Consider the following 27992-nt stretch of genomic DNA (forward strand, 5'->3'; position numbering starts at 1 on the left):
TTTCTTGATATATATACACTTTTGCTTCACAAAATACATGCATGGTATGATGTGTTTATGCAGTCAAAATACATATTTAAGTGGGTATGATGTATTTATGCAGTCAAAATACATATTTAAGTGAATTCTTTAACCATAAATAGACTGGGCAATTTTGACGCCCCAAGAAGACTGGGGGCGGGGGCTGATTCAGGCCATCGATCGCGCAATCGCGATGAAAATTGGCACATGCATTACCCATGGCATAATCTACAAAACCAAATTCTGCGAAAAATCTCATTGCTAATTATGCTAATTTATGCATAAAATCAAGTTGGCTCTACTTAACTAAATAATGCCCCTAAAATGCTTATTTTTGGTACAAAGACTCTTTACAGGGATCTGACCTAATGTACTTTTTAAAAATTTCAACATCATATCTATTTTCTTACGTATTTTAATTTTTTCTAAATTTCTGATGTATTTCTTTGTTTTCCTCATTTTTGTTTATTCAATGGGAATTGTCAAGGATTTTATTATGACCATTAACAAGATGGGAATTATTGATTTCAATCAGTGAATGAAGAAATGATACATTTATGAATTTTGTCTAAAATCCCTATTTGCATTGGATTTGTACACAAATTCACGTTTTTGAGTAAATTATGGGTCTGCATGCACTTACAAAAAGTTGCGTAAATTTCGCAACCTCGTACCTGGGAGTCGCAGTCATGGTCTGAAAAGTTGCACGAGACTTGAAAGTAAAAAGTCAGTGAATACTCGGTTTGTCAACATTTTCCGCGGTAAATGTGCAGCGCATAATTTTTACCGCGTTGCTCGCTAACTTCACTTTCAAGTTCCCCCCCCCCTCCCAGTCTTCTTTGGGTCAAGCCATTGAGTACAAATTTGAGCAAATTTTTGCCAAAGCTTGACATTTTCTCACAAAACATGGTATTTTTTATATTTCAGGTCTGCTAAAAAAAGTCAATGATTTTTAGGCCTAATCTAAATGAATGAAAATCGAATGGCAGCATTTGTTACCCAAAGAGTCTTCAGATAAGTACTCCTCAAATCCTGATACTTTAGAAAAAAAAATCAAGTTCAAAATTACAAATGCAGTTCTAATATTGATCACCGACATCAGGGAGTTTTACACAGCGACATACAGGGGGTATGATTGACCAATTTAGTGCGGGTGCAGATGGGAGGGGGGGCTTCAAGTATGTCAAAAAAAGGGTAATTTATTCTGTGACATAGCAACATCCCTTTCTCAATCCATAATCTGTTAAAATGCCACCCAGTTATGACCACTACAATGCTCCGGGGTCAAATTCATCAATGCAAGAGATAAATATATTTTTACATGACAAGAGTAGTCTGACTCGAAACTTGGGGAGTTGGAACAGCAATTCCACCCTTGGTCTGCTCTGGATAGATCACACAGCTACTGTTTGGCTGCTCCGATTTTTGCGGAAGACTTCCTATGTCATGTGACAATACATCACTCTCTGTTCTTGAGTGCCATGTAAGTCACTGCACAACAACCTGATTCATTCATAACACAGGGCTCCTCCCTTTCCAAATTGACCAAACCATATCATCTTTTGACCAACAAAAATAGGTGGAATGGAATTTGATTTCATTCAATGTGTACAATAAAAAGGAAAAGCAATCATTATTTGGGGGTGAAACATGGAATATAATGTACAAAATTATTCATTAAAATCTAATTAACTTGTCTGATATTTTAAAGAAAAGCTCCTAATCTGTCGATTGTCTCTTGCTCATGGACATCAGTGCTCGCTCTCGAAGAAGACGTTCTTTTTCCTCTCCATCACTCTCAGATTCCTGAATTAAGATAAATGATGGAAAAAATGGTCATTGGAATCATAAATTCTTTTAATATTTACACAAAGATATAATTTCCAATGAATTACAATAACATACTTAGCATCATGCCAACCCCAGAAGGACAATTCTATGAAGAAAAAAAACCCTTTGTGTACATCCAAGCCCCATTTGTCCATTCTTTACTTCATTTGCAATGATAATTAGCAAATTTCCACATGAAATAGAAAAAAACATACAAATTCATTTCAGGAATTTTCCACCGAATGAGGTTTGGAACATACCTAGTTAAGGCATTCCCCAATAGTATTTATAGTCCTAATCATTAATGAAGAATAAATATATATCGGTAATTAAGCAGACAGACCAACTTATGCAAATCCTGTGTTATTACCGTAACCTCTTGTAGGTCAATCGTCTCTTTCAAATCAGGCAATTACCAGAGATTTGACAAATGCAGAAGTAGCAAGGCAATTCATTAAGATAACTTTTTGTCAAGTGAACCCCACTTATCAATTTTTATTTCTCTTCATGAACTACTTTAACCCTGGTAATTTGAGAGCATTCCACCATTTCATATCAAGCACAAAGCAGAGATGAATCGTCTCAAGAAAGTCCTCCATACAGGATTGCCCAACTGATATTCATTTTTTAATTTTCTTTATTTTTTTATCATTAATTTATTCTTTTTTTTTGGGGGGGGGGACTATTCAGATCGCAAGTAATAATGTGGTTTTAAGAAACCATACGATCTCCATTTATAATTACCTGCATTTCTTCTTTCTTCTGCTTCTTGTGTTTCTTATGTTTCTTGTGCTTTTTGTGTTTCTTGTGTTTCTTCTTCTCCTTCTTCTCTTTCTTTTTCGAAGTACGCTCTTCTACCTCATTCTCTGACTCCTAAGAACAGAAAAAAATACATAAAATGCAAATAATGTAAAAAGCAAACTCATCTATACACAAAAAAAAATGATTAATACTTTCTGAGAGGACAAAGCAAAAAGAACCATAAGGACGAGACTCGGACGAGTGTTGATAACAAGCGGCTATAAACAGCTCTACACTCTGGAATGGTGAAAAGCCTAAGCTATAAATTAACAATGAAACTAAAATATATTGATAGATTTCTCATCTAGAAATGAGACATTTTAATTATAATTTTTCAAATATGAAATGTAATTGAATTGGATATTTTATTACTTCACTACCATCTGGCATTTGGTATTATCCAAGAGGGAATACTGATCAACATTAGCCTTTAAGAAAATTGCATGCATTTATTTCCTTCCTATAGCACTGGAAAAAGCAATAAAAGATGATCAACTCAGTCTGAGTCATGTTAGAAGGGTAAATTGCCAATTCGTCTATTGGCAACTTTTCCATTCATCACATGGTCCATCTCCATTTAGACTAATACCATTCCATCCAATCATCACTTTGTCTAATCACCAGTCCGTTTAGGCCCATTTCATCTCATAACCAGTTGGTCTAATCTCCATTTCATTTTCATTTATTTTGCCCAATACACTTGGTCCAATTAGACCAAATTGTATATGGACTAAATGGCTTTTAGACCAACTGGTTATTAGACAAATGGTGAGTGGAGGAAATGACAATTAGACCATGTGGAGAGTGGAAGAACTGATGGCACACCAAATGATATCAGACCAGTTGGTAATTGGACAAATTGGAATAAGACAAAGTGAAAATAAACATTTACATGTACCTGCAACATTCAACAATATCTTACCATCTCTAAACTTACTATTACATTTTCAATTTGACAAATCATCACTAATTACAGAGACAAAGTGCTAACTGTAGATGAACCAATGGAATAAGTAAGCAATAAACTTCTGTAAGAAAATGAATCAACTATATACTTACTTCAGATGTCACCTCTACTGATCCTCTTTTCTTGCTTTTCTTTACCTTTGGACTTTCCTTCTCTTGGTCAACATCCATCTTTCTATCGTCTTCACTCTCATCATCACTATCAGCTTTTTCTCTCTTCTTCTTTTTCTTCTTCTCGCCACCTCTATCCTTGCGTTTTGGAGACATTGGTTCTGGAGATGGTTGTTTTCTCGGGGGAGGTGATGGGGAGAAATCGCTGTCATCGTCTTGCTGCTCCTGACTTGGTCTTGGTCTCTTCTCTGGGGACGCATTATCTGATGAATCACCCCTTGATAAGTCTCTCCTACGCCTCTCTTTCTTCCTTGGTGGACTCGGACTGTCGCTATCTTCATCACTGTCTTGCTTCCTTTCTTTGACTCTCAGATTTTCAAGACTTTGTCGGGAGCTGTCCCGGCCTTTCCTCAACTGTTCTTTCTCATCTGCACTGCTCTCTGCAGAGCTGTCATCTGAGACAGCTTTCTTGCGGGACTTGCGTCTCTCATCTGGAGAAGCATCATCACGCTTTCCCCTTGGAGGACTTTGCCTTCTTGATTTAGAGTCCTCAGGAGTCATGCTACGACGATGTTTTGGTGATCTGCTACGGCGTGGTTTTTCAGCAGATGAGGTTCTTTTCCTAATGTCGGGGGAAGATACTCGCCTCCGTCTGTCAGGACTTTGACTTGTCCTTCGACCATCTGCAGACCTCTTGCGAGGACTTGGACTCCTATTCCGCTTCTCTGGGGTTGGGCTACGCCTCCTCTTTTCAGGGGTGGGGCTTCGTCTACGCCTTTCTGGAGAAGGGCTTCTCCTTCGCCTCTCTGGAGTTGGACTGCGTTTGCGTCTTTCAGGTGTTGGACTGCGCCTGCGTCTTTCAGGTGTTGGACTACGTCTGCGTCTTTCGGGTGTAGGGCTACGTCGTCTTCTCCTTTCAGGTGTTGGGGAACGACGCCGTCTTCTGTCTGGTGTTGGGCTCCTTCTGCGTCTCTCAGGACTACGCCTCCGTCTGTCAGGAGTTGGACTTCTACGCCGCCTTGGTGGTGATCGACGTGGAGAGCGCCTTGGAGGTGATCGGCGGCGTCTCGGTGGGCTGTATCTTCTTGGAGGGGATCGACGACGGGGAGAAGGTGATCTCCTACGTCTGAAATAACAACAATACAAATTAATTATACAATACTGTTCATACTGCTCACGAGAAAAGCAAAAATTAATATAAGTTTAACACAGGGTAATTATTTTTTTCTAACTGTGCAGCATGTTTCTCTCACCTAATATCTGTAGCCCAAACTTGAAAAAGGGTGAATTAAACTTGGGGTGATTTTAACCTTGGAAAGCTGACATAATTATATACTACACAGTACCATGTAAATTCAGCAGGAACTCTTATGACCACAGTTTATGAACATCCCAAAGCGTAGAATGAAAATGTTAATTATATTATCATTTGATATTTAACTTTTGTGGACATGCAGTTTTTTTTTCTTTTTCATCTTCTGAATCCAGTGAGTTTGATAGCTGATGAAGCTCCTAAATGATCAATTCTTTGGCAAGGAAACCTTTAGAGGTCATTTGAATTGATAGATAACTCACTGCAAAATCTAAAAATTTTTGTATTGCAGCTGCGTGTCCTGCTCTGTTCATTAAAATCAACTTCTTTTCTGAACATGGCAATAACATACTGGAGGCTATTTCAAAATGAATTGCGGTATTTTTTTTTTTTAGTGCTGAACTGTCCAAACGTATTCTTTGTGCAACTTACCTTGGTGGTGACCGTCTTCTCCTGCGATCATCTGGAGAGCGGGAGCGTGACCTTGAATTCTTTCTCTTCTTTTTGTCTTTCTCATCTTCTGAATCTGAATCGGACGAGTTGGATGGTGAGCGGCGTCGGTACTGACGTTTAGGGAAACGGCTTTGTTTCACTGGAGATGGTTTTGTGTCCTCTTCATCACTGCTTGAGTGATCCTTGCCCTGGAATGAACAATTCAAATCATAAAGAAATTAGGAGAACACCTTAGGATAAAAAAGGATATATTTTGAAAGACGAACACTTTATAAAGACCATCATAATTAAAGAAACATATCTTTGGTCAATTTCAGAAGAAAAAAATCACAATTATTCGACCCAACTATTTTTTGTACTGTTATTTTGTCATCTTTCATAAGTTTTGCATGAAATGACAGTTTTCACTGTAAATAAAAACAGGGGCCACATTTAGTTTAAAAAGAGCAGGCTTTTGAAAGGGGAATTGTTCAAGCTTTGATTCAAACTTGGAACACACAAACATTGGTAGAGTAATGAGGCATCTCTATAAACTTGCGTGATTAATTGCAAGTCGTTATGGGGGGGTGATGGGTGGTCCCAAAATGAATCATGTTTTGCAATATATTGCTAACTTGCAGGTGATTGCTGATCTATTTTCTAAAACAAGGAAAATAAATTTGCTACAGCTAACATTAATCAATAATTGTAACAAGTGGAATGCCTCTGGCCGTCTCACCTGCATCACGCGGTTCAATATAGCAGCAGTGCTGACTTTGAATACTACTCTAACTCGCACAAGATGTTCAGTGATACATGGTTACTCTTATGTCCACTTTTTATGAACTAGACCAATAAACTTACAGAGATATGATGGTTATTCAACAAAAAACCCCAACATGGCCAAAGTTCATTGACCTTACATGACCTTTGACCTTGATCATGTGACCTGAAACTCGAACAGAATGTTCAGTGATACTTGATTACTCTTATGTACAAGTTTCATGAATCAGATCCATAAACTTTCAAAGTTATGATGGTAATTCAACAGATACACCCAATTCGGCCAAAGTTCATTGACCTTTGACCTTTGTCATGTGACCTGAAACGCGCACAGGACGTTCAGTGATACTTGATTACTCTAATGTCCAAGTTTAATGAACTAGACCAATAAACTTTCAAAGTTATGATGGTAATTCAACAGATACCCCCGAATCTGCCAGAGTTCATTGACCCTAAATGACCTTTGACCTTAATCATGAGACCTGAAACTTGCACAAAATTTTCAGTGATGCTTGATTACTATTATGTCCAAGTTTCATGAATCAGATCCATAAACTTTCAAAGTTATGATGGGAAGTCAACAGATATCCCCAATTCGGCCAAAGTTCATTGACCCTAAATGACCTTTGACCTTGGTCATGTGACGTGAAACTCATGCAGGATATTCAGTGATACTTGATTAACCTTATGTCCAAGTTTCATGAACTAGGTCCATGTATTTTCTAAGTTATGATGACATTTCAAAAACTTAACCTCAGGTTAAGATTTTGATGTTGATGCCTCCAACATGGTCTAAGTTCATTGACCCTGAATGACCTTTGACCTTGGTCATGTGACATGAAACTCTAATAGGATGTTCGGTAATACTTGATTAACCTTATGGCCAAGTTTTATTAACTAGGTCCATATACTTTCTAAGTTATGATGTCATTTCAAAAACTTAACCTCAGGTTAAGATTTGATGTTGACGCCGCCGCCGTCGGAAAAGCGGCGCCTATAGTCTCACTTTGCTTCGCAGGTGAGACAAAAATTACTACAGAAATTTGCGACTGATTTCTAATATTTTCTTGCAACATTTCCTTCGATGTAAAGAACACCTGGCAATTATGGTATTTGTGTTTCAATCAGGTGAATCAATAAGGTCATGTTATCCTTACCTTCTTATCATCATCACTGGAATCATCATCCTTCTTCTTAGTAGAATCTTTGGGAGGAGGGGACATAGAATCATCTCGTTTCTTATCCTCAATCTTCTCATCTTTCATCTTAGGAGAAGGAGACCTTTCAGAAAGATCAAGAAGAGACGGGAAAAGGTTTAGATAAGTTCAAATAACGGCTCAATTTAGGGATAAAAATAAAGTAAATGCTAATTTATTAGAAATTTGAAGTCATGTTGTTCTCCTGAGTTATCCTCTCAAGAGATACAGGGGTAAATTGTATACTCCTTTATAACATCAACTGAACCCTTCAATGTTTCATACTGTGACCTAATTATAATGTAGCTTTGACCTTGGTGAAATAATGTAAATTCTGTATAAGCATGGAGCAATTGGCAAAGGTTGATTATCCTGGTCTTTTCTCAGATGTCAAAACACCAATATTGTTCAGACTTTGTCAAGGTACAACGAAAGTCATTTAATATGCAACAACCATACACAATATTGAAGATCAAATGGTTATTAAACTAAGTGTGATAAGACCACATGGAAATTGTCAAAGTTCAATTACACTACAATGCATTACAAAAAAAGTGACTATGCCACATGGACTTTGACAGTGTGATTAGACCAAATGACATCAGACAAATTGTGATCAGACCAAAAAGCATTAAGGCCTGGTCCCATTGGCCGACGGACATGAAACGTATTCATAACGGATATAGTGGACAGGCACAATTTTGGGGTGGTTCCATCCGTTTTCATCCGCTCCACACAATGGGCAAAATGGGCGAACAATGAAATCACATTGGACGGATGCTCGACGAACATAGAGCGTATGAATTATGTATGCAAAGAGTACACAATGGATACATTATGTTTTCCAATGGATGGCATGATTCTTTTCCCTATTATGTCCTATCTGAATCCTTAAATGCAGTTGGACCAAGCCTTTAAAAAAAGCTGATATAAGACAAAGTGTGATTAGACCACATGGCATCAGACAAGGTGTGACTTGAACAACTGGTAATTGAATACTACTTACCTAGATGAACCACTTGATGATGATCGACCTCTCTTGGTTTCCTTCTTCACTGGAGATGGGGAAGGTCTTTTCTTTGACCCCACCCTGGATTTCCTTAGTGGAGATCGGGAGCGAGAGCGCGAGCTTCCAGATGAGCTCCCGGATGGAGAGGTGGACGGTGAACGACGCCTAGGTCCCCTGTAGAGAAATGACAGTGTACAAAGATGAGGGACAAGAATGATGGGGACCATTTCAAGCTGTCAATGAAGCCATACGCAATTTTACAGACAATCTGAATGTGAAGTATACATATTCCATCATAGCACTCACATCCTCTGGCAAGGCATATATCTAAATTTGCCATCCTCCACCCAGAATTAGTACATGGGTACCTGGTAGGAATATTTCCTTGAACACATAAGCACCGATCAGGTACCCATGCTAAAACCAGGGTAGTAATATGCAGTGCTTCGAAACATTTCTATCTTTGAGCACTACATGAATGTTGCATATTATCATCAGTATGAAAAAGACAATGAAAACAGACTTGCCTACCTCTGGGTAGGGTTGCAAAATTCCCGGGAATTTTCGTGGTGGAAACTTTCCATGGGAATACACGGGAATTTATTGGGAATTTGGGGAATTTTCGGCAATTTTCGGGAATTTTCAAGAAGTGTTGGGAATTTTCAAGAAATGTTGGGAATTTTTTCAAAAAGTAGCAATTTTCTGATATTTATATATATATAGGAATTGAAAGGATTGTTCTGGCAGATGATGCTTGATTGTGCTTTGTCAGCAAGTTTCAAGCAAAATATAAATGCTACGACAATCAGACAAGGCAGAATTTCAATGAATTTCATGTAAAAGTTGATTTACTTTTTTACTGGTTGAATGGTATGTGCGTTGGCAGTACATGTACACTGCAAATGCTTTACACTAATGCCTCTTAGATATTCTCATCTTTTTGCAGATGAGAATCATTATTAAAGGACAAGTCCATCCCAACAAAAACTTGATTTGAATAAAAAGAGAAAAATTCAACAAGCATAACACTGAAAATTTCATCAAAATCGGATGTAATGGCGCTGTCACACCTTGGCGTTTTAGACAGCGTATGCCCGACGTACGAGGAATTTGGCGAATACGCTGGCGTACGTCGAATACGTTACGGGTAAGTTTTGCATACGTTAAGAGTACGCTAAAACACGCTGGTATACGTCGTCATACGGCGAGGTCGTCGAAAAATTTTGTGCAAGCACAAAATTTTTCAACGTATGCCAGCGTATGGCTCATACATCTTGCATACGCAGGCCATAAGTTGTAGGCAAGTTACGCGATCGTTGATACACGTTGACACACGTTACTCGTAAGTTACTCATAAGTCGATGTACGTCGAGATAATGTCCAGCGTACCCTAAAACTTACTTCTAACCTATGAGTAACGTGCTTTGAACGTATGTGTAACTTAACTCCAACGTATATTGACGTATGAAGACGTGCTCCGGACGACCACAAAACTTACTGAACGTGTTTATAACTTACAGCTACCGTATAATGGCGTATTGACTTTTATAGGAATTGGTATATAAAGGTGGGGTTCACAGGAGGAACTCATGTCTTCTTGATGTCCCAGATCATGGCGTTTTCTCGAAGGAATTCGCACATGAGCTGCTCCTCTTGGACATCAAGACAAAACTGTGTCTTCTTATAGGCTACGACACGTGTTCGTCAGCGATACGCTGCCGCGCGCTATACGTAAGTTAGGCTATCGTAGGGCATAAGTTGTGTACGCCAGCAATACGCTAAGCATTCGTTGGAATACGTTACTTATAAGTTAACGAAGCGTTCGATATAAGTTACTAATACGTTATGTATACGTCCAACTCGTTATGAATACGCTAAGTATACGCCCAGAGTTGAAAAAAAATCAAAGTTCAGCGTATGCCGACGTTTTAGAGAAATTTTGATACGTCGGGCATACGCTGTCTAAAACGCCAAGGTGTGACACCACCTTTAAATAAGAAAGTTATGACATTTCAAAGTTTCGCTTATTTTTAACAAAACAGTTTTTATATCAACGAGCCAGTTACATCCAAATGAGAGAGTCGATGATGTCACTCACTATTTCTTTTGTTTTTTATTGTTTGATATATGAAATATTTTGATTTTCTCGTCATTGTCATGTGAAATGAAGTTTCATTCCTCCCTGAACACATGGAATTCCATGATTTTAACATTTAGTGCTTCCGGCAAGGAAGTCCTTATCATCAAATTCGTAAAAATTGAAATATTGTGTAATTCAAACAATAAAAAAACAAAAAAAAATAGTGAGTGACATCATCGACTCTCTCATTTGGATGTAACTGGCTCGTTCATGTAACTATTTTGTTAAAAATAAGCGAAACTTTGAAATGTCATAACTTTCTTATTTTACATCCAATTTTGATGAAATCTTCAGCATTGTGCTTGTCTGATTTTTCTCTTTTGATTCAAATCAACATTTTCTGAGGTGGACTTGACCTTTAATAATTTTTATGGCATTATTGTTGTTATTAGCATTATATTATTATTATATTATCATCTATTTCTCATTTATTTCTGCATAGCAGAAGTGAGAACTTTGTGCAGTTTGTAGCGTTAATTTAATGAGTATATAGTTTTCTAGCACATAAAATCTTGCTGTTTCCTGAGCGTTAGGGCCTTCTGTTCACAAGGCATGAGTAGGCTGCACATTCAGACCCTTAACTCGAGTGAAGGCTTTGCACAGTAGACTAGGCAAACCCTTCACTCAAGGAAAGTGGTCTGAATAAGCAGCCTAAGGTTTCTGCCAATGACTTGTGTACAGAAGGTCCTTGTTCAACAGAAAGTTGTATTCGTGCTAGTCTTGTTTGAAGTCCCACTTGTGGATCAAAGTTTCAATAAGGGTCTGTGCATGCAGGCTACATGTAGGGAGCAGTGTTCTCTTATTAACATGCTATTATATAATGGCAGGTTCTCACATAAAAAACATTGACATTTAAAGAAAAATGAAAAAAGTGTAATGCAAAGTATTATTTTTTTTCATGTTGAATTGAAAAGCTTCATTTTGTACATAATGCTCCATCATGTTACTACATTTACATATACTATAATGTATTTATGTAGTTTGATGAATATTTTATACCATGGGCAATTTAAAGAATGAAGAATAGTATAAATACAAATGGAAAATATGATATTTTAGGTTATCAATTTATAATTTTGTATTTAAAAACAGAATTTATCACTTTTTGTGAAAAAATGAAAATTCCCGAAAATTCCCAAAATTCCCGGCAGCTGAAAATTCCCGAAACTTTCCATGGAAATTTTCCAAAATTTCCGGAAAGTTTCCAGCCCTTTGCAACCCTACCTCTGGGAATGAAAAAGTGTATTCTGTGATTAAAAAAAGTGTATTGTTCCCCCCAAAAAGTATTTCATAATAAAATGCGTGGCGCACTCGCTCATCGCAACGCTCAAGCTGCATGCAAGCTAAAATGCGCAGTTGCAGATGAAAAAAAAACACATATATCTCATCCTGGTTTTAACAAAATGATTAAAAAAAACAAGTCATCTGAAATTACATCGATCTAATAACCATATTTGTTTAAGTTTTATGAAATAGAGACATATAGAGATGATTTTTCTCAATAAATGACGATATTGTAAAAAAAAAAGAAAAAAAAAGAACATTACCTCTTTGGTGACCTACTCCGCCTAGGGGACCTTCTTAACCTGCGTGGGGGAGACGGTCTACGCCGTCGCTCAGGTGATCTCCTTGGTGATCTGTTGGGGAAAAAACATCTCAAAAATATCAGTCAGGAGACAACGACCGCCTAATTTGGAGGGAATCAATCGGTGCTACAAAAATAAATGGTGCTAAACACCTCGAAGAGTTTTTATCTACATTTGCTACTCTCTCCCCATGTAGAGCAAATGAGTACCCTTGTAGGAAGCAGGCTCGAAAAACCTATTCAGAGTAGGCCATGCTCATACTGGGGTAATAATATGAAGCACTTCAAAACTGTTGTGCTAAGTGCTCTATAATTTTGCATACTATTATTATTCAATATTGCAAAAATTGAAGAGTTCACACTTGTGTAACAACCATGTACCCTTCTTCTGCAATGAATTTTTAAAAATCTTCATATATAGTCATCGCTATGGTTTGTGAAGTAGATTAACATTTTTCAAAATTTCCACAATAACTATTATTACTATTACTAATTATGTGCTTTACCTATTAGGTGTAAACCATGTTGTAATACAATACTTCCTGAATCTACCAACACATTATCTTCACTGCCAACCTTGACCAAATTTTGTTGCCACTCAGTCCCCTCATATTCACTTTAAATTAAACTTGTGACAACTTACCTCCGACGTGGTGGTGGTGATCTTCTGCGGGGGCTAGGTGTTCTCCGTCTTTGTCTTGATCTGAAATAAATATTATAATCAGACGTAGTTGACATACTGGAATATTCACAATCAGGGATAGTGCAGAATACAACATGCCAAGACGAAATTCAATCAAACTACAGCAACACCATCTAGAATTTCACTCAAAATGGGAAGATAGTGTATATTGACTAATCTTCCATTTAATTCAAGCCTCTTGTTTGTCTTGGTAATCCTCAAAGAGTGTTGTCACTATTTCAGTTTATTACAGGATTATGTGAATGTCTTTGTCCTAGAACTGTTATGGTGTGGATGATACAATATCAAAATACGTTTCCAAAGATACATCATATGTAACTGTGGTTGTGATCCTGACCAAATAAAATTAATAACTCACTGCATATTTCTCTCTCTTTTTGTATAAATCAATTTCTCAAGAAGGAATGGGTTGGATATTTCGGGATATAATTGTTTGCAGCTTTCATATATGCAATCACTTTCCATCTTCAAATATGTTGTAAAAAAATCATAGTATCCACAGATGCAAAACAAATTGAAGAAATTGAATAGTTGCCAAACTTATGTAAGAATGAAATATTTGAGGACACAATGCCTATTATCAGACTTTTGCCAAAGACAGACTTTAACATCTGTTACAATTTTCTATAACAAGCTCTTTTCTAAATAAGTGATATTGTTGCATAAAGGGCAGATAAACAATGTCGCCTAGGCATAATCGGCCATATAGACAATTAAAATCCCTACACCAACCTCCAAGCAAAGATTATGCATGTCATGCCTGCAATGCCCCCTAATATTCACCCATGTTGACAAAGAGAGAGTATCTTTCAAGTGTCAGAAGTCAAGTGTGTGTGCAGCAGCGAAAATCAAGATCTGCAAGCTATTTGCTGTAAGACACCTGCTGCCAACCTGGAATATCTTGTGTAGCCAATCAAGATCTCGGAATCTCGTGGAGACACTTCTCAGGTAAGGGATTGACATCCCCTAATTACTAAATCAATATCAATGGGTCCTTGTACAACAAGTCTTACCTTGATCTAGACCTCCTTCTGAAATCCCTACGCCTGTCCCTAGAACGAGACCTGGATCGTCGGTCCCTCCTCCTATCCCTGGAGCGAGATCTAGACCTTGACCTCTTATCACGTCGTCGTGGAGATGACCTATGTCGTGATCTTGATCTACTTCTTGACCTTCGTCTCCGGTCGGCACTTCTCTTTCGTCTGTGTCTGTCTGGAGATGAAGTTCGTCTCTTTCTCCTTTGTTCATCATCACTGCTATCCTTCTCATCATCCTTAGATCTACAAATCCACATTTCAAAATACAACAATCATTATATGACACATAAAATTGGAAACAATCCATGCATTCTCGTACTTACAAGCAGACGAGTCCATCTTTGTCAGGATGAAATATTAGGTAAAAATTAATTTGTAGCTCTACTTTGCTGTCAAATTGTGAATGTGGAATTCTTTTGTAAAATAGAAAATTAATTTTTTTATTCACAGGACAGTATATCTGCACATATGCAATGTGAAAGCAAAGTGTACTTTACTACCTCAACTGCAATAGTGGAAAGGTAGTGCTTTGGCTTTGAGACGCTGCTTACCTCCTTTTATCTGCAGGTTTCACAATCCCAACAGGAGGAGGAGATGGTGTTCCTTTGTCTTCTATCTTAGGAGGGGGTGTACCAGAATGAGACCTGGATCTAGACCTGGACCTCGACTTGGATCTGGATTTCTCCTTATCCTTGGCTCTGTCAGCGTCACCATCAGCAGAGGCATGTGGGGAATTGTCCCCTTCTTTGTCATCTTTTGATGGATCATTCTTACCCTCTGGGCGAGGTTCCCAGTCCCATTTAGCTGATCTCGGTGCTGGCCTGTGATGACACAAACACAGCATTAGTGATATTGTGTCTCGCCAATGTGCGAAAATAAATAGAAGTGTTGACACAAGAGTCTTGCAGATAAACATTAACATTTGGGATGAACTGAAGATGGACGGATGACAGAAGGAAGATGGACACAATTTACATGGACTTCTTCACCTTTGGTGGGTGAGACGTAAACAGATTTTGATTATTTTCACATATCCAATGTACCAACACATTTAGAGCATTGTATCTTATATTTGATTTCTTATAGAAATGACTATAGAGAATACGTATGTAATACAATAATAAATTCCCACATGAAATGTGATGATTCCCAGAATTTGCAATGTGCTTGGCTATAAATCAGACTTGGTAAGCTAGATTTAGAATAAATCATGTTGAGATTCATGCTAACTTATATCATCATGCTGTAAGCCAAGAGACAAAGAAATAAAGAAATACCAAGAAACACCTAAAATATTCATTCTTTTATAAAACCAGCAAATTGACCTTACAATAATTTAAATTGCATTCCGGTATGAATAAAATTTGGAGAATATACATTGCACTAGTGATATCATTGCCCAACAACATACATTTTTACGCACCTTCAGTACCCCACTGACCAAACATTTGGAAGTAAAACCATTTAAATGTTACTATGATCAAACTTCACAAGCTGACGAGTTCAGGGCTTTTCCCTTTTTCGGCATTAAACGAGAGTAGTTTTATATATTTTTACCATAATAAAAAAATGAAAAAAAATCTGTCATATTTGGACAAGAAGACAATGCAAAACTTAAGAATACAATGCATCCATTATTAACTGAAACAACTTACTTCGATTCATCTGGAGATTTCTTGTCACCGCTTCCATTGACATCTTCCTTCTCGTCTTTGTCTCCCCGTCTCTTCTCTGTCCTGTCTCCATCACCCTGGACCTCTGTGCCTTCCTTGAGCTTGCTCAGCTCCGCCTGGATCCGCTCTTGCTCTTGCTGCAAGAAAATAAAATCAATAATAACATTTGATAAAAAGGCTATGATTTGATGAAGACTTTTAAATTTGTTCTTGCGTGAGTTGTGTTTTGGACTTTTGGCCTATCCCTATTTGTTTGAAAGGTCAACCCCTAAAAACTATTATTAAGTCCTAGAGTCATATATTCTCTCTAACGAAGGCATTTGCTTTGGGAAACATTCAATTTTAAAATTGAAAGTATGCCAATTTCAGCAGGTACAGCTATTACTTTAATTTCAATACAATAAAATACATTAAGCCACCTTAAATTTGCATCGATTTGACAAAACAAAAGGGAGTCATTTTTCCCCTTTCAGCAGAATATCTCAATCAGGTTAAGGGAAATGGGAAGGGGGCATAAAACCTTTAGATGTTTTATACCCATCAGGGCGATTGATTGGGAATGCTCTCTCTCCCAACCAGTAAATAAATACATGTATGTACCAGTGCAAACGATCAAAAAAAAAAACACTCTTACCTGTCTCTTCTTGATTTCCTCTTTCTTCTGTTCAAGAAACGGAGCTGGTATGCCGGCGATGTTCTCCTGAGCACTGGTGAGCAGTTCCCACAGTTCCGTCATGAAAGCCAGGGCATTCTTGGCATTGAGGAATCCTGTCAGGTTGATCTGCATGTCCTTCGGGTCAGGATGCTGCAAGGGTACACAGAAGAGCATGCCACATGAATTTTCATTACAGATACCTTGTGAAACCTGGAGAGCGTTTCATGACAAGCTTTGTCAGTGATTATTACTGACTAATTTTCTCTGAGCTGATCATATGCAATGATGTCAGTAGCTTTGAATTAATAGTCAGTGAACACCGAATAAATAGTCAGTGAACACTGCAGATTTGCTTCATGAAACGCTCCCCATAGCTCACAATCATGTGTACGGAGGAAACTTCTAAAGCATATCCATGTATAATCATTACCATGATAATTTCATTTAACTTTAATTCACCATACATGTATGAGGGAAGGAAGCGTAGTGGTGTCTTTAGTGTACACGTAGGAGAATTGAATCTCTGTTGAACTCAACTATGATCCATTCTTGACCAATCATCTTTCACAAAAGCATGGCAAATGTGGATAACGAGTCACACTATGAAATACATGCAAAGTGTTTTGGAGATTTCGAAACCAACACAAAATCCTTTCTTTTTAATAAACAGAAAAACTTGTAAATCGTTGGCTGGTCTCCATTATTTTTCCTCTCGTCTACTCACAATTTTACACATGGATATATCTTGAGAAGTTTTCTCCACACAGCATTGTGTCTGTACAAAGGACATCCACAGCTCTGTTCAAGAATTCACACAGTTCCATTAATCTATCTTTCTCTGCTGTATCAAGCTAACTTACCTGATTTCCACATATTTGTATTCTTTCTAGAATATCAAAAGCGAGCAGCAATAACATATCTTCCCTCAACTTTTGGGCAAAAAGTCAATGAATTGCTTTCTCAAAAAGAACAATCATAATTTCAACTGGAATAGCAACCAGAGGAGAGTCAACCTGTGAAGTGTTTCAAAACTCTTCGGTTTTTTTTCCTTTGCCAAAATCCTGAGAAAATTACATCATTAGGGCATTACTTCATATGAATTCAATACTAACCAACTCAACATGAGACGATGTTCTTAAATTCCTCATAAGACCAAAAAGTATTTCCTCATAAAACCAAAATATCAAATAGCTTTGTAAATCCAAATATGTTTTAAATGATTCCGATTAAAGGATGCCATCAAGGTAGATAATATCACAATGATCTTCTTGAAAACTTTCATTCTTTTTCTCCCAAAAGAAAATGAAATGAGTCTGGGGTAAATTGAAGTGATACATGCCTAGAGAAAACATAATGCAATCCAAAAGGATGTGCTGTACCATGGAATAAAAAAGAAATAATAAAAAAAAAAATATTCATCCCAGTGTTAATGAATGTGATGCAGTATGTTTGGGAATTTTTTTAATTAGTCCAACATTTATCTATAAAAAAAAAAATAGCAAAGGGGGCCAGGAGAGTCAATCCATTTTCATATAATACTCCATTAATAACAACCTACCTTTTCAGCTTCAGACCACTATCTAAAACACAAATATTCCAATTGATGCACTAACAAATTATGTACCACAAACCATTTCCTTACTAAATATAGAGGTGACATATCAAATGGCTTAAGCAAAGCTGCAATTTTCTACCCATTATTAATGACTGTGAAATTCTCTCATCATTGTTAACAACTTCTGTGTGATGTAATGTACTTCCAAAGATATATAAAAGCTTTGAACTGCTTAATTGCAATCACTTTGACTATCATGCAAATTTCAAAAATCACTTTTAGTAAAATGCATAACTATTATAATGATAATACTATCATTGTCATTTAGTTTCAAAATAAAATCCAAAAACCCTGACCAAAGCAAAAAGTAAAATACAAAACGCAACAATGCAAATTCTATGCACATTCATCACTTTTCTTGAAAAATGTGTGAACACGACCCTCTGTCAGCACAATATGGCACTGGAGAATTCAAGCCAGTTAGAATATCAACAACACTTATTTTCAAAACCTGCTAATTTGAGTTTTTCTCAAGCATAATAATCAGCTGATGAGCAGTGAATATATGGGATAAAACTTGCATTATTGAGTTTTTTGTAGCTTGTTAAATACTAGAGATTAGATTTTTCAATATCACTTTTGGCTTTGGTGTAACATTTTTACATTATATCTTCAAAGTTGAATCCAATAGTGCTTTCAAAAAATCAAATGAAATCAAGAGCTGCAAGTCAACATAAATCCCTGCATGCCGACACCAAAATAAAAAGATAGATCTATTAGTGTGTACTTATTCTACACTGCATTGCTTTGAAACACAAACCAAACCACTGGCGAGAGACACTGTCTCAATATTCCTGTACCGTGTGTGAAAGACAGAGAGATATCCTCGATGAACGTGCAGACTTTCTTTTACCCTTTCCGCTGATGGGCTACGAAACCTTCTCACTTTCCGCCCGAATTTATATGGGGCGCTTGCATCGATCGCATCGGAGGGGAGGAGATGTGTGAGCGAATATTTAATCAAACAATCTGAGCGTAAGAGATCAAAGTCAGCAAATCAGCTTACCAGAAAAAGAACATGACATTACGCTATTAACATCAAAACCTACATGTACAAATTTTTTTTTAACAATACCCTACTCTGGTTTTACTAACTGACATTTGATATATTCAATTGAATTAATTGTTTGAACAACTTTTTAATGAGGGAATTACAAGTCTTTTGGCAGTGTATGTGTTGATTGCAGGTCACAAACTTTGATTTAATTAAGGCAAGGCCGCTTTCCAAATGGACATAGTCGTATTACGGCCCGAATAAAAATAAAATAAAAGGGGCACAATATCTAAAGCCAGTGAAAGGGGCATTTTGGGGAACTAGATTATTTTACTTGTAACTATTAAAGCTCCATGACCAATTGGCCAGAATTATCTTCTGTTTTTCCTTTGCATCTCTCCCTCTATAATCTATGTGAACTTGAGGCCATTCTGTTTCATCATGGGTTTTTCGTCAACATAACCTTTGACATCAGAACTTGTTGAAAAGTGTTTTATTATACATACAAAGCAGGAAACTTGAGTGCTTAATTATATTGTCAATTATCATTATCCATTTCAAAATGTGAGCAGATGATACGGTAATAATTATCGAATTTAATTTTAAACCCATTTTAACCCCTCCTGATATGAGAAACTCCTTGTTTAAGCAAGAAAATACAAATAGGATATAGCCATACTGTGATGAAATGCTAAGACCAAATTCTCGGTAAAGCTCTATATTGATACATAATTTTATTTAATTACAGATGGCCATACTGCTTTGCTGATATTGGACATACTATTAATGTACTCTACCGTCTCTTGCAGTCTGAGGGAATGAATCTAAAACCTGAAACAAAATCATCAAAATGTCAATAAAATTGAAATCTGAAAACATATAAAAGGGGGGAAACTTCCATTGAGTTATGAGCAAATCACACACAATCTATCATGAATCAGAGTATTATAGTTTCTTCAAAACAATTTTTTTTACTTTTTTTCTGGGGGGGGGTCACAATTTCCTAATTTCTCAAATATATTGTTGTCACATATATGATTTGATCAGCTCATAACATAGAAAGTATAGTAGCATGGTAAGAACTCAAAAATTTGATGAAAACATAGAAGTTATGTAATACTTACTTGTCTCAATCGCCTGGTCCTGGAAGTATTTATCTTTATGACCATACTAGGTAAGATTCATCTAGCACAATTCTTAGTTCTGATTTTTAATGGTAATTGTGTTATCACAAAATCATAGAAAAAATACATACATGTACTAATACAAAACAAAATATTCATTTTTTCAGATTACCTTTTGTTGAATATTTCTCCAGTGGCATCTCATCATTACCTACCATTACAAGCTACATGTACCATGGAAAAGGTTCATGTGAAGGCTCATTTAACCCTATCTAGGCCGGGGTATTTTGGGAGTTCATATGGCCGGGGGGGGCCTCCCAGGCCCCCCCTTAAGATCTCGGCCGTCGACCGCGCGATCGCGCCGAAAATCGGCACGCGGGTTGCCTGGGACATAATCTACAAGATTGTATAGTAAGATTTTTCATGCGAATTGCTATTAAGTAATTATGCTAATTTATGCGTAATTAGTATGCGAAATCATTCTTTTTCCTCTAACTCCCTAAATAAAGCTCCAAATGTACTAATTTTCGGTATAGAAACTCTTTGTGGTGTTCTTAGCAAGTGTACATGAAAAAAATTGCGATATCAAATCATTTTCTTATGTATTATATTGTTTTTTGCAATTTCTTATGTATTTCTTTGTTTTTTGACCTTTTGTTTTTCATTGTTTTTTCAATGAAATTTGTTGGGGACTCTTCTGTGATCATAAAAAGCATAAAATAAATACATTTAGACCAGCAAAACTAAAAATAATCATGCATTTATGAATTTTGGTTGAAAACACAATTTGCATTGACTTTGTACACGAAATCACGTTTTTGAGCAATTTTTGGTCTGACATGCACTTACATAATGTTGCGTAATTTCGGAACCACGTACCCGGGTGACGCAAAATTGGTCTCAAAAGTTGCGCAAGACTTGAAAGTAAAAAGTCAGCGAGCGGCGCGGTCAAAAAATTTTGCGCGGTGAAAATATCGCGCGATTCGTTGAGGGGGGGGCCTCCGAGGCCCCCCCCCGGCCTAGATAGGGTTAACAGCCCACTGTCTACTTGACTTTTTTTTTCCATAGAGTTATTTTGTGGGCCAGTATTCAACTAATTCATCATTTTGGTTGGCAAAATGATATAAAATTATATTCAAGTACTTGAGTGGGATTAAAATACATACTCAATAAGAAGGACTAATATTTCCTGTTATCAGTGCAAAACATTGCATGACAATCGGGTCTAGCCAAAAGTGCTACAAACATAGTAAATATGTGTACATGTAGCTCAACTGCTCAAGGCCTGGGAAGCCTTTACATACCAATCAAGACCTCTATATGTAATCTCCTCAAAAGGTTCTTGAATTCAAAACTGAATTATACTTACCTGTGATCAGTATCAGTTTTAAAAGCTTGTTGTGTCCAACTATAATTAACCATTGTTATGATAGATGAGGGGGAGGGGTCTGAGAGGATTCCACTGGACACGTCACGCAATAAGTAGGTTCCTTTGCTGGGCCCGGTAACATAAAGCTTAGCAACTGATCACAAGGCTGATGTCTACAATTGATAGCATTGAGTCTAGAGTATGAGGAGTCATTAAATAAAATCAGATCCACAACCAATCACTTTGGTTTATATATTATTCCTCCTACCTAAATAAGACCTAATTTGCTTTGCCTCATCTTTTTTGCTTACCTTTTAGCTACCTTTAGGCCATGCAGTTGCACATCATTAAAGATTCCACAAACATCACTATTCTCATCTTGTGAACAGCATACTTATATGTAGTTCAACTTAAAATAAAAATATGCCTTATCAATAAGCATAGAAAGCAATGCATAAATACCTGCACAAGATGACCTATACCAATAACAAAACCTAACGAGTTCTCACCATGGCTACTATACACTTCACCTATGAAATAATGACCACAAAATATGGACCAGTACAATGATTAAAACATCCATCAATTGAAAAATTAACACACAGTTTTTACTATATACAATCTAGACAAAGAAAAGGCTATATCTTACTTCTTCTTCCAATTGGTTAAAGATGAACTCGATGAGGACATCATCTTCCACTCCAAGCATCTCGGTGACTTTCGTTGTAATCCATGGTTTTAGTGTATCCAAGTTGACCTTGCTCATGCTCACCTAGAGAAAATTGAACAACAAAATTGATGAAAGAGAGGGAAGAGGGACAGCCCATTGCAAATGGTCAGAGTCAGGGATCAAATGGTCAGAGTCAGGGATCAAGTGATTGGCAAACACATCTCAACAACCAGTATTTTCATTTCCATGTCACCACTACTTGATTCTTGATATTTTGTAAGTTTACATTTTCAAAGACTACAAACCTTGGTTGGATTGAATTCCCAAATATTGTTCAAAGAGCCAGCAGGATGAACTGAGCAAAAACTATAATTTGTGGATAGACACATAGGCCCGTATTCTTTAAGTCGGGTTTAACTTAAACTCAGGTTTAAAGTTGTGGTTTAAGTATGGATAGCCAATTGTTACATAACTCACTAACAGTAGAGATATAATATTCCACCCCATTTGGCTCTCAAATCATTCATTATTGTGTAGGAAGTATAAATAGATTATTGTCTGCACCATCAATGAATCAGGAAAGAGCACAGTAAACATCAGAAACATACAACTTAATGACAATTTTGGCACTTTTGGCTTCCCATAATTTTAGCACAGAGTTAGACCATGGTCTAAGTTAAACATGACTTCAGAATACGGGCCATAGACACCCCAAGCCGAGAGGTGGCTTATTCTCAGTTACATGCAATCTTGCCTCTTTATTACCCCCCCCCCCTTCATACATGCAGGTGAATAATACTACAGAACATACCTTTCTCTCCATAATAGGATTGAACTTGAGCGATCTCAACAGCTTCTTTTTCTTATTTGTGAAGCGATTGTCTTGGTCGGCACTGGTGCCCTATAAGAAATTGGGGAATGGAGAGAAAAATAAGGGTTACTTGTATACAAGACATCGTAAACTGATTCTCAATTTCTCAATGTTAAACTGAAAATTTTAACCAATGTCAACCGGCATTTTTACTGATTTAGAGCTCACCTACACCTAGCCAAACCAGAAGCCATGTGGAGCATAGAACTGATAATACCTTGGATGTAGGCGTTTAAAGTGGAAAAAAAAAACATATTTGCCTCTCGTTGACTTCTCATGAAGAATCCCAAACACTATTTTAATGGCGCTGTACAGCATTTGAACATGGACTTGTAAGCGTCATCGAGCATTATATTTGCTGTGAGTAGAAAGTTTTCTAGGGAGGATTCTATTATAGTATTTCTTCCCTTTTTGCAGGTACATGTAGTTCTGGGGATATTGCAGTTATTTGGTTTTTTGGACGTCAGGCTCCACAAAAAACAAGGGAGAAATATTGATCTATAAATTCGTACTCACAGCAATATATTTCTATATGTACCTCGTATTTTGAGCAATTATTATAGAGATCGCTCGCATTTACACATCAGAAAATGATTTCACACACTTTTAACATCCTCTAAATCTAGTTGTATCGATAAGGGCCAAAAACAGAGTCTCAATTTTTGTTTAAAAATGCCGATCAGCAGCAGTAACTTTATTTAATTCTAACTTTTTCCAACTTGTTAGAAAGCACATACATGTACCGTAAGTAACGGTGTATTAACCGCACCTTTTTCTCGGCGGGGTAGAAGCAAAAGTCGGGGGTGCGGTTTATACACGGTGACGGGTCTGAGCCAGCCCGCCGTAACCCCTCCCGTACATGTACGATGTCTGCCAGTTCACAACACATCGAGTGGCCGGGCGTAGCCGCCCAGGCAATGTCGTTTAGAGGGGTATGAGCCGCGGGTAATGGGAAGCGATTGTTGCAATATTCATTAAATGTTGTCCATAACAAACGCACCCACCTTCATGACACTAATTTTGACTTTATTCTCAATTCAAAGTAGTGAAGTTCCCTGGCTAATTTAAAAGAGACGCCAAGCATACTCGGTAATATTTTGTCACCGCTGAGCGAGAGTTGAGTGAGCTTAGAGATTGCGTTGTAATGTGGTTGTAGTGCGACTTAAGCTGGCGCTATTCAAAGTCCCGTTTCGCGCCGGCGCCAGCTTGTTTTTTTTCCTTCCTGTTTGCTTTTCATAAGATACCATGTAAACCACGCACGAGAGAGACGGCACGAAGCCGTAAAAAACAACTGTAAAAAATGCAAATTTCTTTGTTTCTTGAACCTTCCTATAATCCCGTATCCAAAATTCATGCTAAGACATCAAATTTCTGAAAGTGATTGTGAGATTGTGATGCAAGAAATGTGAATGTTTCTTCCTCCTACGCTGGGAAAGACACAGATCATAATTTGATAAGATGTACTGGCATGACTTGTACTGTATCGTAGTTTGCAATGTAATGGCAGTGCTGTGTGTGTACACTTACTGTGAGGTGAGCGAGTGTGTAAGTTGCCAATATTGGCGGGACCGTTCTTTCTTTCTAACATTTGTAGATGAATTGATCAAGAACAGCATATTTCTGCATACCGGTAATCTCTTTGGATACTTTGGAAATCTGAAAAACTTAGATTTTGTTTCTTCGTACCTCAAATATGCATGTAAATGTGAGAAGATTTTTTTTTTTTTTTTTTTTTGTCCAAAGTTGGGGGTGCGGTTAATACACGGGTGCGGTTAATACACCGTTACTTACGGTATTCAACTCATACTATTTGAAGATCCCACGTTATGCTGGGAAAGGTGGATCTTTTAATTTTGTGGTTGGAAGCCAATAGATAGGGATCGTATTTCGTAAAAAAAAAAAAAAAAGGTACCTTCATAGGTGAAGTTTTGACATGCTCATGTTAAAACTTATTTACCGGTACCTATGACTGAAAAAAAAGTGAAATTATGGAAAGTGTAAGGTAATTACTGTATATGACCACTATACAGATACAAACCAACTTTGTATGTCGCTAATGCAGTATCGCACCAGCCTATTTTGAGAGAATTTCCCCAACAGTAATTGTTTGTAAATGTCATAGCAAGACTCTCAAAGTCTCAATCATAGGTCAAGGTCAACATACCCATGACTCTTTCGAACATCGTGATTGGGAGCAGCTTTATTTGAGTTGTATCATGAGGCGAGGTCATTGTCAAATTCTCATAATTCAGACATCGCTTGGGTCTTGGCAATGCTTAGCTTTGCCGAAGTGTGATATGGACTGAAATTAGTGACCAAAACTAGAGTAGATCTGCCTGCACTGCGGCAGCTCACTGTTTTTGTTCGCCGCACGTTTGCATGAATTTGGTGGCTAACTTCAGTCCATATCAAATTATCGGTGAATCCAACTCCAACGAAGCGATATCTGACTGAAAATTTGAATGATGACGTCATATTCAAGCCGAAATATAGACCAAAAGCTTCGTTTTCTGTTATATGGTTGTTCCGTTGGCTCCACTCGCCAATTACAGAGGCCGAATTCTAACTCGATCTGTACAAGGGCTCAATGGCCATATATGTTTATGTATTAAGTTCAGATAAACCAGGCCAGGCAAGTGATAGTTGCGTGACAGCCGAAGTAAGTCACTTTTTTTCCTCTTAAGTTTATTTTTTTTCACATTTCGGTGGTTTTCAGGCCAAAATGGAATAATGATAATCTTTATTTTTATGAAATAGATCTCTAAAGAGTAAAAGACAAAAATCGTTGAGCCCCGTCAGGGGGATTTGCATTGTTAATCCCCTAATGGTGGCTGCACAATCGTGAGCCGCGCCATCTGTGTATGAAGTTTAAAACAAATAAAAATGTTTAAAAACTCCTCGAACATGTCGAAACAGATTACAGACGGCTGCCACTAGTGCCAGCTGTCTAACGTTAGCCGAAATACATGATATCTATTCCATGCATTGAATCTGATCGCGATATTCCGAAAAGTCATGAAAGTGGTTAGACCAAAAGCTTCAGTCTCTGTATTTTGGTTGTTCCGCTGAACTGCGTTGGCTCCACTCACCATACATATGAATGGGGATTACTTTAGGCCTACAGTAAAATGTCAGAAATTGTTGAATAAATCCCCAGAAACGACGGTTATTCCTGTCTAGAAAGTGGTGGGACTGGAAATATTATGTCATTCACCATGTGACCTTGATTGAAATGTGACTGAGTCTGAGAGACTGGTGGGGAAATTCTCTCGAAGTCGGCCGGTGTGAAACTGCATGGATCGCGAGCGAAGGATTATCAGTCATACGCACGCGACACACAACTACACTTCAAAAATACAGTGGGCTTTTGCCCACATAAAATAATATGTATAAATAAATATTCCACATCCTGCTATGACACTTACCGAATCATTTAGATCCTTCCGTGACTTCCCCTTGAAGTTTCTTTCTAAAAATATGTATATTTTCTTGATCTTTAGTGAAGATTTTACGGAGATAGAAATCAGTCAGCGTTGATATCAATTTTCTCCTGAAGAGGGCGCGCGATTTATATTCATATCAAAGACACGACAAGTGAAAGAATAGGCACCTACACTATTTTACACGCATATCGACGCAAGGCATTACGCAAAGTCCGTGAAGTGTCCAATCTTTTCATTGTATAGACTTTGGTATACCGTACACGTATTATTGACGTTCGTCAAAGCTTGTACTGCTGGTTTCTTTCCAGGCACGTATATTATTTTTTTTTTTTATCAGACATCTTTTTGAATTAATGCAAATGAGTGTTATCATCACCAATAATAATCATTAATTATGTTTTTTGAAGGCATTTCATTAATTGGTGCCCATAATTAGTAAATTAATCATGAGGATTGCGCATTCAAAGAATTTAGATACAGTTATAAAATTACCGAGGAGCTGAATCAAGGTTGTGAAATTATTAGCGCCACCAACGGGCTTCCTTGTATTTCCGTGGAAGAGACAAGCGAAGTCACTTTCGAGGCCGAGGTAAGCAAAATGTGCTTTTTTTATCGGATTATTATTTTATTATTATTTTCATATTCAACAAACCATTGCTACTTACCGGCAAGAGCCCCGGTGCGTAGCGAGGAGCTTCGGCAAATATTACTTCAGCAATGAAGCGATGTTTGCCGACTACTTCGAAATCCAGGGTCAAACACGGTCTATTGTACGAGGTTAGTACGTACTAACCTCGTATAGTGAGTGATTGTATTACCGACCGGCCTTGTATTACCGAACGCGCGCATCAGATGCGTCAGAAAATAATCAAATACGCTCAAACCTTTGCAACTTCCTTCCAAAGGGAACTTAAATAGAAAAATTATGAAAAATTATCAAAAACACAATTTCGAAGTCTTTATATACTCAAAACAATAAAAAATGGTCAAAATAGCTCATCAGTGACTTTGTTGTTTTCCCAACTTTTCCCATAGAAAACACACGTTCGGTAATACGATACCTTTTCAAGTGACCAAAATATTTCACTGTCGAAGAGGGGTCCGATTGGAAGCTGATGTCGTAAAAAGGAAAAACAATTTCGGCAAAATTTCTGCATATTTATATTTTGTAGGTATTTGTGTATTTATGGTGAAAGTTTGGTGAATTTTATTGGAATAATGTGTTTGATATGATCAAATTCATGAAAAGTGTTCGGTAATACGATCCACTACAATACAATGTGTGCGTGAGGCTATAGCGCCTTTTCGTATGTAGGCCTACACGCACAAGACAGACAATACAACTGGCATACCGCATGTGTATGCATGTACGCACGACAGAGTTACTAGTCATCGACCGAACACACACACACCTCATCACGGAAACCTCACAATATTATTGACATTACATCGAAAATATCAGACAGCGTCATCGGGGAACACATTCTCTAATATCCATTAAATATAAAGAAATAACAGACTTGAAAATAATTCGGGAAATAAGAGTACTTACGCGGAAAAATCCGGCGTCTGTCATGGTGCCGTTTCTGTATGAAGTAGCTCACGCTTTCTCAATCAACTCAATGATCATTCATTCAACGTAGATGGCGCTG

The 27992-nt window shown here is 37.4% G+C and overlaps 1 protein-coding gene across 2 annotated transcripts; it reads right to left on the bottom strand.

Moving 5' to 3' along the window:
* On the bottom strand, window positions 1–27992 carry LOC121413887 (serine/arginine repetitive matrix protein 1-like). 2 transcript variants are annotated; one of them, XM_041606868.1, is made up of 15 exons: window positions 27893–27992; window positions 22838–22927; window positions 22006–22128; window positions 16234–16404; window positions 15582–15736; window positions 14478–14747; window positions 13903–14169; window positions 12830–12889; window positions 12149–12238; window positions 8459–8635; window positions 7414–7537; window positions 5474–5682; window positions 3712–4855; window positions 2596–2724; window positions 1–1827 (listed from the first exon to the last, which is right to left on the bottom strand). In XM_041606868.1, the coding sequence occupies exons 1-15, from the start codon at window positions 27914–27916 to the stop codon at window positions 1741–1743; spliced, it is 3120 nt and encodes a 1039-aa protein (XP_041462802.1). In that variant the 5' UTR covers window positions 27917–27992; the 3' UTR covers window positions 1–1740. The 2 variants fall into 2 exon arrangements, with proteins under 2 accessions (XP_041462802.1, XP_041462803.1); XM_041606869.1 differs by lacking the exons at window positions 22838–22927; window positions 27893–27992 and adding an exon at window positions 18670–18838 and having other exon boundaries at window positions 22006–22095.

The sequence above is a fragment of the Lytechinus variegatus genome, chromosome 4, assembly GCF_018143015.1.
Source record: "Lytechinus variegatus isolate NC3 chromosome 4, Lvar_3.0, whole genome shotgun sequence".
Taxonomy (NCBI): Eukaryota; Metazoa; Echinodermata; class Echinoidea; order Temnopleuroida; family Toxopneustidae; genus Lytechinus; species Lytechinus variegatus.

What these genes read in the sequence shown, in the direction of transcription:
- LOC121413887 (XM_041606868.1), bottom strand. Translation starts at nt 27,916, where the DNA reads ATGACAGACGCCGGATTTTTCCGC. An exon ending in CAGACGCCGGATTTTTCCGC is followed by an intron (nt 22,928 to 27,892) that starts GTAAGTACTCTT and finishes AATTTCTTATAG; the next exon opens with GGCACCAGTGCCGACCAAGA. An exon ending in TCATCAAGTGGTTCATCTAG is followed by an intron (nt 7,538 to 8,458) that starts GTAAGTAGTATT and finishes TCTTTCTGAAAG; the next exon opens with GTCTCCTTCTCCTAAGATGA.